The sequence below is a fragment of the Onychostoma macrolepis genome, chromosome 20, assembly GCF_012432095.1.
Source record: "Onychostoma macrolepis isolate SWU-2019 chromosome 20, ASM1243209v1, whole genome shotgun sequence".
Taxonomy (NCBI): Eukaryota; Metazoa; Chordata; class Actinopteri; order Cypriniformes; family Cyprinidae; genus Onychostoma; species Onychostoma macrolepis.
Genome location: NC_081174.1, coordinates 31,203,276 through 31,216,475, shown reverse-complemented (window position 1 = coordinate 31,216,475; position 13,200 = coordinate 31,203,276). Strand labels below are relative to the sequence as shown.

At 32.4% G+C, this 13,200-nt stretch overlaps 1 protein-coding gene across 1 annotated transcript; it reads left to right on the top strand.

Moving 5' to 3' along the window:
- Positions 1-105: 105 nt before the first annotated feature.
- hsp90aa1.2 (heat shock protein 90, alpha (cytosolic), class A member 1, tandem duplicate 2) lies at positions 106-12,051 on the top strand. Its single transcript, XM_058754939.1, has 11 exons — positions 106-266; positions 1,177-1,326; positions 2,659-3,025; positions 3,353-3,486; positions 5,187-5,507; positions 6,751-6,916; positions 7,035-7,225; positions 8,557-8,704; positions 8,785-9,053; positions 10,166-10,499; positions 11,604-12,051. The coding sequence occupies exons 2-11, from the start codon at positions 1,177-1,179 to the stop codon at positions 11,711-11,713; spliced, it is 2,190 nt and encodes a 729-aa protein (XP_058610922.1). The 5' UTR covers positions 106-266; the 3' UTR covers positions 11,714-12,051.
- Positions 12,052-13,200: the final 1,149 nt, after the last annotated feature.

Here is a 13,200-nt window from a genome sequence, read left to right as displayed (position 1 = left end):
CCCGCCCCCTTTAACGGTTGAAATTGAGGCGGCGGATGATTGACAGCCAAGTCCCGCCCCCTGCGCCCATAGGAAAGCATTAAGAAGATTCGAGAGATTTCTGGAGCGTACGCGTTCTCGAACTCTCCCGTCAGGACGTATAAAAGCGCGCCACTGGCGTAACGCACGCTATAGGATTTCCCGAAGCTACTGACAGCTGAGGAGAAAACTCTCACAGGCTTAACGGAGAATCGCTTAATCTAATTCTCTCTAATAAACCGTTCAAGGTAAGAATATAGAATCAGAATAACATTCCAATTCATTATCATACAACTTATTTGCAATTTCACGCAAATACTGTGAGAATATTCGACGTTTATTCGCGCTTCATTCATTCGTCAACGTTCTTTTGACAGTTGTGATGCTACTTCACATTTACACGGCGGTTTTTAACTTGTATATTAACAAATACGAAGTGTTTTACATCAACAAGTTGCTGTTGGTATATTTAAATCAGTGCATTTCTTAAACGAATGCGTTAAGTGCTTCCATGAACAAGTCCTCAGACCATCTGGAGTTGATCAGTTTTACCTCAGAGAGATTAAACGAGGCTTTTGCAAGATTCACGGTCAGTAAAGGTGCTTATGAACGCATTCGAGGAAAGTGGATGTCATTATTACACATGTATGCTTATAGCGCACTTTAAATATGTGATTTTTATACTTGCATATTGACTTATGCATAAAGTTTAACAGAGTGCATTGGTGTTTTTAGTGACTGAAGTAGTTGTATTATAGTGTCTCGTTCACATGTGAGATCTGAAGTGATGTGCATCATGTTAATGCATGTTGTAGAGAGTTTGGTAGGTTCTGGAAGCTAGTAATAACACGTTTGGACCGACAGGAGGCGCTAGAGTTCGTACAAGCTGTTCCCGAACCACGAGCAATCCCTTCAGCTTTGTATATATTAATAGCATTAATGCAGAACCGTTTTGCAATTGAATTAAACCATGCTTTGAATCCCTAATTGGTTTAGGAGGGTTATACAGCAATGCATACTACATTATTCATCCAAATGCATGTTGAATACCAATGCTTTTCATGTATAATAACTCAAATATGTGCTCTGATGTAACAGCATACTCGTCAAATATTGTGTATATGTTTTATATATATATATTTTATTTGTCATGCACAGATGCCGGAGGCACATGACCAGCTGATGGAGGAGGAAGCAGAGACCTTTGCCTTCCAGGCTGAGATCGCTCAGCTGATGTCTCTGATCATCAACACCTTCTATTCCAACAAAGAGATCTTCCTCAGAGAACTCATCTCCAACTCTTCAGATGTACGTAACTGTGTAATACACGATTGAGTAATAGTAGCATAGTAATAACAATGGCAATCTCAGTGTGCATACTAGTATTGTCAACAACACCATGAAAAAATCCTTCATTAAGTAAACACTGCTTCAGAGAAGTGTTTGCATATTTTTTTCTGAAACTTTTTATTTCAAAGCGTGCAAAAGCATGCATAAGCATGTTACAAGCAGCAATACAGCAAGTTGCTTTTTAAATTAATGCAAACTAATGAAAAAAAAAAACAAGTGCATTTATTCTTCAGGTATTGATTAAGTAAACACTGCTTGAGTAAATGTGTTTACATTTAAGCAATTTTACATACTGAAAAAATACTGTTTTTAAATCGATTGTTATTTTTATTAGTGATTGCATTACTCTACAAGCAATTTAATAGAAGGTGTTTTTAAAAATACTAATATCAATATTTATAAATCATAATATTAAAAAAAAAAAGGCATGCAAGTATTTTTCAATTAAATATTACTTCAGAAAAAATGTGTACATAAAAATAATTCAAGGTTATGTGTCATTTTATAAAGCGATTATTACAATTACCGTTTGCTTACGCAGTAATAAAATGAACAGAAAAAACGAAGCAATATAACAGCTTTTTAAACTACTGATACAAATTAATAGTTACAATTAAATCAAAGTTTAAAAAATGGCATGTAGCCTTTTTCGTTAAGTAAACATTACTTCAGTAATGACATGCAAACAGCAAAAAATAAGAAAAAGATGCACAGTATGAAAAATATCACAATGCTTTTCAAAATATTAATGCAAATTAATAATTAGAATTAAAAGATGTCTTTTAAAAAAATAGCATGTAGCCTTCAAGTAGTTTTTCATTAAGTAAATCATGTAAACAGTCAGTAATACAATAAAAAATGATGCACATTACATTTTATAACCCTGGACCACAAAACCAGTCATAAGGGTTTTCATAAGAGCTGAATAAATAATCTTTCCATTGATGTATGGTTTGTTAGGATCGGACAATATTTGTCTGAGATACAACTATTTGAAAATCTGGAATCTGAGGGTGCAAAAAAAATCAAAATATTGAGAAAATCACCTTTAAAGTTGTTCAAATGAAGTTCTGAGCAATGCATATTACTAATCAAAAATGAAGTTTTGATATATTTACGGTAAGAAATTTACAAAATATCTTCAAGGAACATGATCTCTACTTAATATCCTAATGATTTTTGGCGTAAAAGAAAAATGTATAATTTTGACCCATACAGTGTATTGTTGGTTATTGCTATAAACATACCTGTACTGCAGAGACTAACTGAACTATTCTTACTTTCCATCAGGCTTTGGACAAAATCCGCTATGAGAGTCTCACAGATCCGAGTAAGCTGGACTCAGGAAAAGACCTCAAAATCGAAATCATTCCCAACAAAGAAGAGCGCACACTCACAATCATCGACACCGGCATCGGCATGACCAAAGCTGACCTCATCAACAACCTGGGAACCATCGCCAAATCCGGCACGAAGGCCTTCATGGAGGCTCTGCAGGCCGGAGCGGACATTTCCATGATCGGCCAGTTTGGAGTGGGCTTCTATTCTGCCTACTTGGTGGCCGAGAAAGTCACGGTCATCACTAAACACATTGATGACGAGCAGTACGCATGGGAGTCGTCGGCAGGAGGATCGTTCACCGTTAAAGTGGACAGCTGTGAGTGTCGTTAGATTTAGTGAATGAATTGCGGGGCTCCAAACAGATCCTACGTACTGTGAAACTTACCGAGATAAAAACTTACTGAAATGCCTCATGTTTCAAACTGCGGAAACCGTGTAACGCTTGTAAACATTGCAACCTCAGAATAACCACCATAAGCTCATCAGTCGGTTAGAAAAATAACTATAAAGAGGAGCATTTTGCTATATTTATGCGCTATTGCATCGATTTTTCTTGTTTGGAGCCCTGAATTGTCAGACTGTGGTTGAAATGCTGAATGCGAGCTGTAACTGAGGCTTAATGGAGATGTTGCTCTTTGTCCAGCCGAGCCGATCGGTCGTGGCACAAAAGTGATTCTGCATTTTAAGGACGATCAGACAGAGTACATCGAAGAGCGACGAATCAAAGAGATCGTCAAGAAGCACTCGCAGTTCATCGGCTACCCCATCACGCTCTTTGTAAGTCGATTTTGGGTCATTCTACAGAACGTAAATGTAAAAATAAGGCATTCCCCTGCATTTGTGTCAGCTAAACCTAGGGATGGGTACCGAGAACCGCTGTTTTTTTGGACTGGAACGTAATTAGGTCAATACTGGACTACCGATAAGCTTCTGGACTGTCAGATGCAGTATATGCAGTAGTGTGTAATAGTGAACAAAGGAGGCAACACTAATAATATAATGAAACATTTACTAACAAAACACAACATCTACCTCAAGCAGTGCGCTGTATTTACTATGTCTCCCGGCTCCAGGTCCAACCGCAACTCACGAGACACATTCACATCACATGTTGATTCACTAAAAGGCCAGTCAAACAGCACCTGATTACTTAGTTATCGTCTGATTGCGCTAATACTGTCAAAAACACACAAGGTTCACATATAAACACAGTTAGTTATGTCTAAGTAAACAGTTGAAGGAGAAACGGATGCGTGCTCTTAAAGGGACAGAACTAAACATACTGCTGATTGTCATTAAAGGGATAGTTCACCCAAAAATTTATATTCAGTCATTATTTACTCACTGTCATGTTGTACCAAACCTGTATTAATTTTTATTCTTGTGCTGAACACCAAAGAATATATTATATATTTAAAGTTTTTTTTAAATATTCTAATTAAGTATTTCTAATATACAGTGTATATATATATTTTTTTTTTAATATTTAAAAAACCTTAAATTGTATAGTTAAAAATGTATAATTAATAAATGTAAGTTCAATTAACTTTTAAAGGTAATATTTCAGTAATTTAGGGACACATTTGCATGTTTACGCTTCTCTGATTAATGATATGCAGTTAAACAAATTTTATATATATATATATATATATATATATATATATATAAAATATTAATTTCTTAAACATACTAATTAAATATTTGTCTTTATTTTTCTTTATATATATATATATATATATAAAATATTAATTTCTTAAACATACTAATTCAATATTTGTCTTTATTTGTCTTTTTTTCAAATATATAAAATTAAAAATGTGTATAATTTAAAAAGTTAATGAATGAAAGCTAAATTAACTTTAAGGATAGTATTTCACAAATTAATTTGCATGCTTATATCTATAAGCATTTCTGAAAAAAATCATATATTAAAAATTAAAATGTATATATTTAAGAAATTATAATTAATATCAGTTAAATTAAAAATTAAAGTTAATACTTCAATTAACTTCTTTTTATGTAAAATGCGTATATTTAAAAATGTAAAGTTGATGAATTAAAGTTAAATTAACTTTAAGGGTAATATTTCAGTGATTCAACAACACATTCGCATGTTTACGGTTCTTTGATGCCGGTTAAGGTCACACGACATACATTTAAACAAGTTTATTAATTTATTTTTTTTAATATTGTTCTCAAAAATACATGACAACATCAGCAGCAAATTTTTACCAAGAATCCTGACACATCTGTTACGTTTATGAATCTAGAATTATATCCCAACATACATTTACATGCACTAATTAAGCTCTAGATGGCACAATGCTTAAAGACATTTGTTCGCTACTAGAATGTTTGAAGTCCTGTGTAGATATCTTTAAATTACTGTACATGGAGTTTTTAAGATTTATAGAGATTTTAAGCAGTGCTTTCTTCTGTCACTTTTTTTTTTTTTGATTAAATTTTGTTGGTTTCAGGTCGAGAAGGAGCGCGACAAGGAGGTGAGCGACGACGAGGCGGAGGAGGAGAAGGAAAAGGAGAAAGAGGTGGAGGAGGAGGGCGAGAAGGACGAGGACAAGCCCGAGATCGAAGACGTGGGCTCCGACGACGAGGACCACGATGACAAGTGCTCCGACAAGAAGAAGAAGAAGAAGATCAAGGAGAAGTACATCGACCAGGAGGAGCTCAACAAGACCAAACCCCTGTGGACGCGCAACCCCGATGACATCACTAACGAGGAGTACGGCGAGTTCTACAAGAGTCTGACTAACGACTGGGAGGATCACCTGGCCGTCAAGGTGACTTCAGACCTGTGCAGAAACAGTTAATGAACTACTTCAGACATCCTAACAAAAACTATAGTATATCAAAGATATTAAAATAACACGTGTCTATCTAATGTAAAATATTTTACACACATATATATATATATATATATATATATATATAAAAGTGCTGTCAAATGATTAATTGCGATTAATCGCATCCAAAATAAGTTTTTGTTTACGTAATATATGTATATGTGCTGTGTATATTTATTGTGTATATATAAATACACACATGCATGTATATATTTCAGAAAAATATCCTATGTTTATATATTAAATATATTTATTTGTAATATAAATTATAATATTAATTAATTAGACATGTAAATACATACTCAAAATATATATTGTATGTGTGTGCATTTATATATATATATATATATATATATATATATATATATATACATACATAATAAACATACACAGAACACACATTATGCAAACAAACTTTTTATGTGATTAATTAATTGAAAGCATTATATATATATATATATATATATATATATTATGTTTGTGTCTATATATTTAATATCATATGTATGTATATTTTGTACATTATAATATACATATGTATTTGTGTGTATATTATTTATATTTTACTTGATATATTTAAGTAAAATAAAAACACTTGGATTTAATTTATAGTTCGGTGCCAAGGCAAAATTTCCCATTTTTGTTTAGTTTAATTTGAAGTACTAAAATTACTAAAAATAAATAAACTGAAACTAATAAATAAAAATTGAGAAACTATAAACATTAGTTTATTAATAATCATCAATAAACTATGTAGACGTAGACAAAAGTAATAAAACTGACAAAAACAACAACAAAATGACTTATTAAAACATAAAATACAAAAATCTGATTTTAAATATTAACGAAAAACTGAAAATAACACCTATAATATTTTATGAATGTGTGTGTGCATGTATTTGCATTTATTATACACATTTATATTTGTATCTACATATTTAATGTTTATATATATATATATATGCATTTTCTAAACCCATCTAAACAGACTGAAAATTTTTTTCATTTTAAATTATTTCAAACATGCAGTATTTTTATTTCCTAAGTAACTGACACCATGCAACACAAGGAGGTCATGTGACAATGTAACATGCCAATGATCAAAATGCATTGTTTATCATATTTTGAGAAATGCTAAGCATTGCACATGCGCTCAATGGCTGTGTTTATTTCCTCGCAGCACTTTTCTGTGGAGGGTCAGCTGGAGTTCCGCGCGCTGCTCTTTGTGCCTCGTAGAGCTCCATTCGATCTCTTCGAGAACAAGAAGAAGAAGAATAACATCAAGCTGTACGTGCGCAGGGTGTTTATCATGGACAACTGCGACGAGCTCATCCCAGAATATCTCAGTAAGTCTCTGAATCCAACACAATCGCATCCAGAATAATGCAAACGCCGGCCAGATTTCCCAGTAACCTAAAGCCTCAGAGCTGTTGCCTTTAATATGATTTATCTCTTCTTCTGCAGACTTCATTAAGGGTGTTGTGGACTCTGAGGATCTGCCGCTCAACATCTCCAGAGAGATGCTTCAGCAGAGCAAGATCCTGAAAGTCATCCGCAAAAACCTGGTCAAGAAGTGCCTGGAGCTCTTCACCGAACTCTCCGAGGACAAAGACAACTACAAGAAGTACTACGAGCAGTTCTCCAAGAACATCAAGGTGAAACTCGAGCTCAAATATCCAATAAACAGACATAGAAGCGTATATAGACACGTCAGCTTTATTTTTATAGCGCTTTATACAAAACAGATTGATTCGAGGCGGCTTCGCAGGAATAAACAGGAAAATAACCGTCTTAATGTTGCAAAATGAATCACTTGTACTATAATAAACAAACTATATTTCAGCTACAGAGTCATTCAGATCACCTCAGTTCAATTCTTAATTTATTTTTTAAATGAAAACGGCAGAAAGGTGATTAAATACTGCATTGTGTTTTACAAATATACCTTACAATTTAAATGTATATGTGACCCTGGACCACAAAACCAGTCATAAGGGTCAAATTTTTTGGAATTGGGATTTATACATCATCTGAAAGCTGAATAAATTATATTTCCATTGATGTATGGTTTGTTAGGATCGGACAATATTTGGCTGAGATGCAACTATTTGAAAATCTGGAATCTGAGGGTGCAAAAAAATCTAAATATTGAGAAAATCACCTTTAAAGTTGTCCAAATGAAGTTCTTAGCAATGCATATTACTAATCAAAAATTGAGTTTTGATATTTACGGTAGGAAATTTACAAAATATCTTCATGGAACATGATCTTTATTTAATATACAAATGATTTTTGGCATAAAAGAAAAATGGATAGTTTTGACCCATACAATGTATTGTTGGCTATTGCTACAAATATAGCTGTGCTGCTTATGACTGCTTCTGTGCTGCAGGGTCACATATTTTTAATAGTCTTAAAATATCAATTCACTCGTAAACTTAAAAACATAAATGTTTAAAAATGTACAGCCTTTTTGCAAATAGTAACAAAAAAAGCAAAATGTTAAATGCATTTAAATAAATTATAAACAAAATGTTTAAAATCATTCAGCTCAATTAATTACAAATTTTGTTAGTTATCTTTTTATGTAATTGTTTTTTTTTTTTAAACAAAATTAATTATATCTTAATTGGATATCTATTTAATTTAATTTTAGATTTTATTAATGATTTATTTAAAAAAAAAAAAAAAATTAAATTTTCATGTTTAAAGTCCCAGTTTATACTGTGCAAAATCATTACATATAAAATAATATTTAGTTTGTATTAAATAATATATTATCAATAATAATACTGAATATTAATGGTATTTTAAACAATTTATTGAATTAGCACTTGCATATCATTGCTCTTTTGTTGATTTTGATCCTCATTTGTAAGTCGCTTTGGATAAAAGCATCTGCTAAATGACTAAATGTAATCTTTTAAATGAATAGTCAGTGAACATGGCAACAAATATTATATATTTATATTTTCCCGTCATACAGCTGGGCATCCACGAAGACTCCCAGAACAGGAAGAAACTCTCAGAGCTGCTTCGCTATTACACATCGGCTTCTGGAGACGAGATGGTGTCCCTCAAAGATTATGTGACTCGCATGAAGGACAGTCAGAAGCACATCTACTACATCACCGGTGCGGATGCGCTGACCTCTCATTGCATTGGAAATCACTGTATTAATGACTTTAACTAACGCTTGCGTGCTTCTCCAAAGGTGAGACCAAAGATCAGGTGGCCAACTCTGCTTTCGTGGAGCGCCTGCGTAAAGCCGGTCTGGAGGTGATCTACATGATCGAGCCCATCGATGAATACTGCGTACAGCAGCTGAAGGAGTTCGAGGGCAAGAACCTGGTATCAGTGACCAAGGAGGGTCTGGAGCTTCCCGAGGATGACGAGGAGAAGAAGAAGCAGGAGGAGAAGAAGGCCAAGTTTGAGAACCTGTGCAAGATCATGAAAGACATCCTGGAGAAGAAAGTCGAGAAGGTAAAGATCAACTAAACCAGGGGTTTTCAGTCTTTTAGATGCCACAGACTCCATCCTAAAATGTGTAGTTTCATGTATAAAAACCCAACCTACACTGTGAAAATTCATATTATAAATATGTAAAATAATATTTAGTTTATATTACATTTCCATTCAATACATTTACTTTTTTTCTTCTCCTTATAGTTCTGTACTGTTGGCTGTATTAGTTTTATTATATATATATATATATATATATATATATATATATATATATATTTTTTTTTTTTAATTTATTTTATTTTATTTATTTATTTTAATTGTGTTCTATTTCTCTTATCTATTTAGCTTTCTTATTTTCTGTTTATTATTTACTATTTATTTGTTTTTAGGCTGTGTATTCTCATGTATAAAGAGTCCATTTTTAAACTGTGAAAAATAATATAAATATGTAAAATATTATGTGGAAAATGTTAGTTCTATTCAATTTACATTTTATTACATTTGCTTTTTTTCCCCACTCACCGTTAGCTGTATTATTTACTTATTTTATTTATTTAACTGATTTATTTTTAATCAAATTTATCTATTTAGTTAAATGTCACATATTTAAAAAAACATTTTGCACTGCGTTCCTAAAATTTAAAAAGTTGCTATGTATATTTTAATGTATAAAAACCTAATATAAAAGGTGAAAATGTATATTTTATAAACACATGTAAAATATTTTTAGGAAAAAATTGTTTCAATTACATTTGCGTTTTTCCTCACTCACTATAGTCCTATACTGTTAGCTGTACAGTACTGTCTCTTCTATTTATTGTAATCTCATTTATATTTATTCAATCTAATTTGAAATTATTCATTTTAATCAAATTTATCTAATCTTTTTTTGTATTTAAATTATTCACACCGTGTCTCGGCAGCTATATATTTTCATGTATAAAAACCAATTTATAGTGTGAGAAATTACATGTAAAATATTATTCAGAAAGTAAAAATTAGTTTTAATCAAATGTTTAACTAGTTTAATCTTTACACTGATTTTCTGGTTTGAAACCCCTAAATGCATTGCAGTGGTGCATCTACACATTGCCTTCGATTGCTAACGGCTCTCTTTATTCCTGCGTCAGGTCACCGTCTCAAACCGTCTGGTTTCTTCGCCCTGCTGCATCGTCACAAGCACATACGGCTGGACGGCCAACATGGAGAGGATCATGAAGGCCCAGGCTTTGAGGGATAACTCCACCATGGGCTACATGGCGGCCAAGAAGCACCTGGAGGTCAACCCGGACCATCCCATCGTCGAGACGCTCCGCCAGAAAGCAGAAGCCGACAAGAACGACAAATCAGTGAAGGATCTGGTGATCCTGCTGTTCGAGACGGCTCTGCTTTCCTCGGGCTTCACGCTGGACGACCCGCAGACGCACTCCAACCGCATCTACAGGATGATCAAACTCGGATTAGGTGGGTCACAGACTCAATATTAGGGATTAGGGCTGGGCGATATGGCACAAAATTAAAAAAATTTTGACCGTTCTCGTTTTTTTTTTTTTTAGTAATTTTTTTAAACGATTTTTAACTAGTGAACTTGAAAATGTAACTACAACACGATTCAAGTAACTTGTTCTTTATTAACCCTCCAGTTAAAGAAAACTCTGTTCCAAGTGCAGCACGCATGAAGATGTTAAACTAATCACTTGTTAAATATGCAAAAAATATGCATGAATTACAACCACATCTTGTACAAATTCGTCTTATACATATTATATGTTCAGAAACAATACAAGGAGTATGCTTTAAAAGAAATATGAAAAGTCAAGGTAATTCAAATTCAGAATGACTGAAGGTATAACACCAGTAGATTATTATTAACTATAAATGTTCTGTAAAAACAATGAACAGCAGCTTTCAGTCTGTCTCCATGATGCAAACATGAAATATCAGAGACAAATGAAATATTAATAAAAATAAAAAAAAGCTTAAAGTGCAGCATGAATTGCTGACAGCTAGTGATTAGATATATAGATATATATATATATATATATATAAATATATCTAGAAATTAGGAAAGAAGTATTGTAATTTCTCTACTGTAGTGTAAACAAAAATAATATACCTATGAAATATTCATTTTTTTTTTTTTTTACAGTGCAGTTTTTTTACAATATGTGGCTATTGCTGTCATACAATATATATTGTTATTGTTATATTATAATTAGTTTGGCTTCCTAAAACAGCAGTGTGTGTAATTTAGACTGAGACAGTATCACAAATAAAACCAGGGTTGAGTCTCCTTTAAAGTTCAGTTCACTGAAGTTTTCTTAGTTAAGAAACATGGGTTGAAGCTCTTAATTTTGAATAATTTAACTTTTTTAAAATGTACAACATTTTTATTTTTTCCTAATTCTTCATTTTCTTTTTTTTTAAATATTGCAATAAATATATTGTGGACTTAATATCGTGATATTCTCGTATCGTGAGATTTTGATATGGTTGCATCCCTACTCAATATGCATGCGATTGCAATGGAAAAACAAGCATTTTAATGTGTCTTTCTGCCCGATTCAGGCATCGACGAGGACGATCTGTCCACAGAAGAGCCCAGCTCGGCTCCCATCGAGGACATGCCTCCGCTGGAGGGAGACGAAGACACGTCTCGCATGGAGGAGGTCGACTGAGAGCGGCCGCTGACCCGATCATGTTTGTAGCTCTGTAAAAAGATTATTGATTATTCTTGTTGTTCTTGACCACATCCCAGTTCCTGTTCATTCCCGTTTGGTTGGTAAAGCTTTTGGAAACCCCTCGTCATCCCACATTCCCTTTTTTATATATTTTTTTGAGTTGTGTATGCACTTTGTTTTGTATTTATTGATTAACATTCCAGTTTTGATTTTGAGTGTTTAAGGGAGACTGATACTGTATTATTGACACGACGGGATCCTGAAATAAAGCTTACCGTATCAGATCATTTGATGCCTGTGTTTCATGATGCTCAGACAAAACACTCCTGCTGTTTTAGAGAGACAAGTCTGCATCTGAATGAACAAAAAACAACACAAAAATTGTGAAATTCAAAGCCATCCAGTCTAGACACATTAAAAACAGCATACATTTAATTAAATATTACTGTGATGTATACTTATAACTGTATTCTGTACAAATGTACTTTAATTTAAATATATGCTTTAATGGTCCTAAAAATATCGACCCATCATTTTGAAAACATGAACTACAAAAGACATAAAAACTACATAAACTTAATGTATTAAAAAGGTGTTTAAAAACCTTACTGTAAATTGTTTTACCAAAACACAAAAATGTGAGCCTGGAGCACAAAACCAGTCAAGGGTCTTTTTTTTTAAATTGAGATTTATACATCAGCTGAATAAATAATCTTTGTATGTATGGTTTGTTATATTTGGCAGAGATACAACTATTTGAAATCTGAGGGTGCAAAAAAATCTAAATATTGAGAAAATCACCTTTAAAGTTGTTCAAATGAAGTTCTGAGCAATGCATATTACTAATCAAAAATGAAGTTTTGATATATTTACGGTAGGAAATTTACTAAATATCTTCATGGAACATGATCTTTACTTAATATCCTAATTATTTTTGGCATAAAAAAAAATGCATAATTTTGACCCGTACAATGTATTGTTGCTTTTGTGCTCCAGGGTCACAAATGTTTAAAACTTATTATTAATTGTAACTTAAAAAAAATGTATTATAAATTGCTACTAAAAACCCCAAACAAAAACAAAAATGTATAAAAACATAAAAATGTTTAATTGTTTAATTGAAATTGTTACTAAAAAAACAATCATGTTTAATAATGTTTAAAAACAAAAATGCTTCAAACCTTGCAAACGTATTGTAAATTGTAACAAAAATAAACAATAAAACAATGTTTAAAAAATGTTTACAATCGTACTTTATTATAAAAGCTCAATTTAAAAAATATATGTTTAAAAATGGTACAACCTTATTCTAAATGGTTACTAAAGATACATAAAAATTAAATTATTTTACAAAATTTGTTGTGATTATTATCTGTAGAGATACAGCGAGTGTCCAGCAGATGGCAGCAAAACAATACAAAATACAATTTACATTTCAAACGCTTGAGAGATCACGAGTCCATAAAGATAGGCTAAATATTATG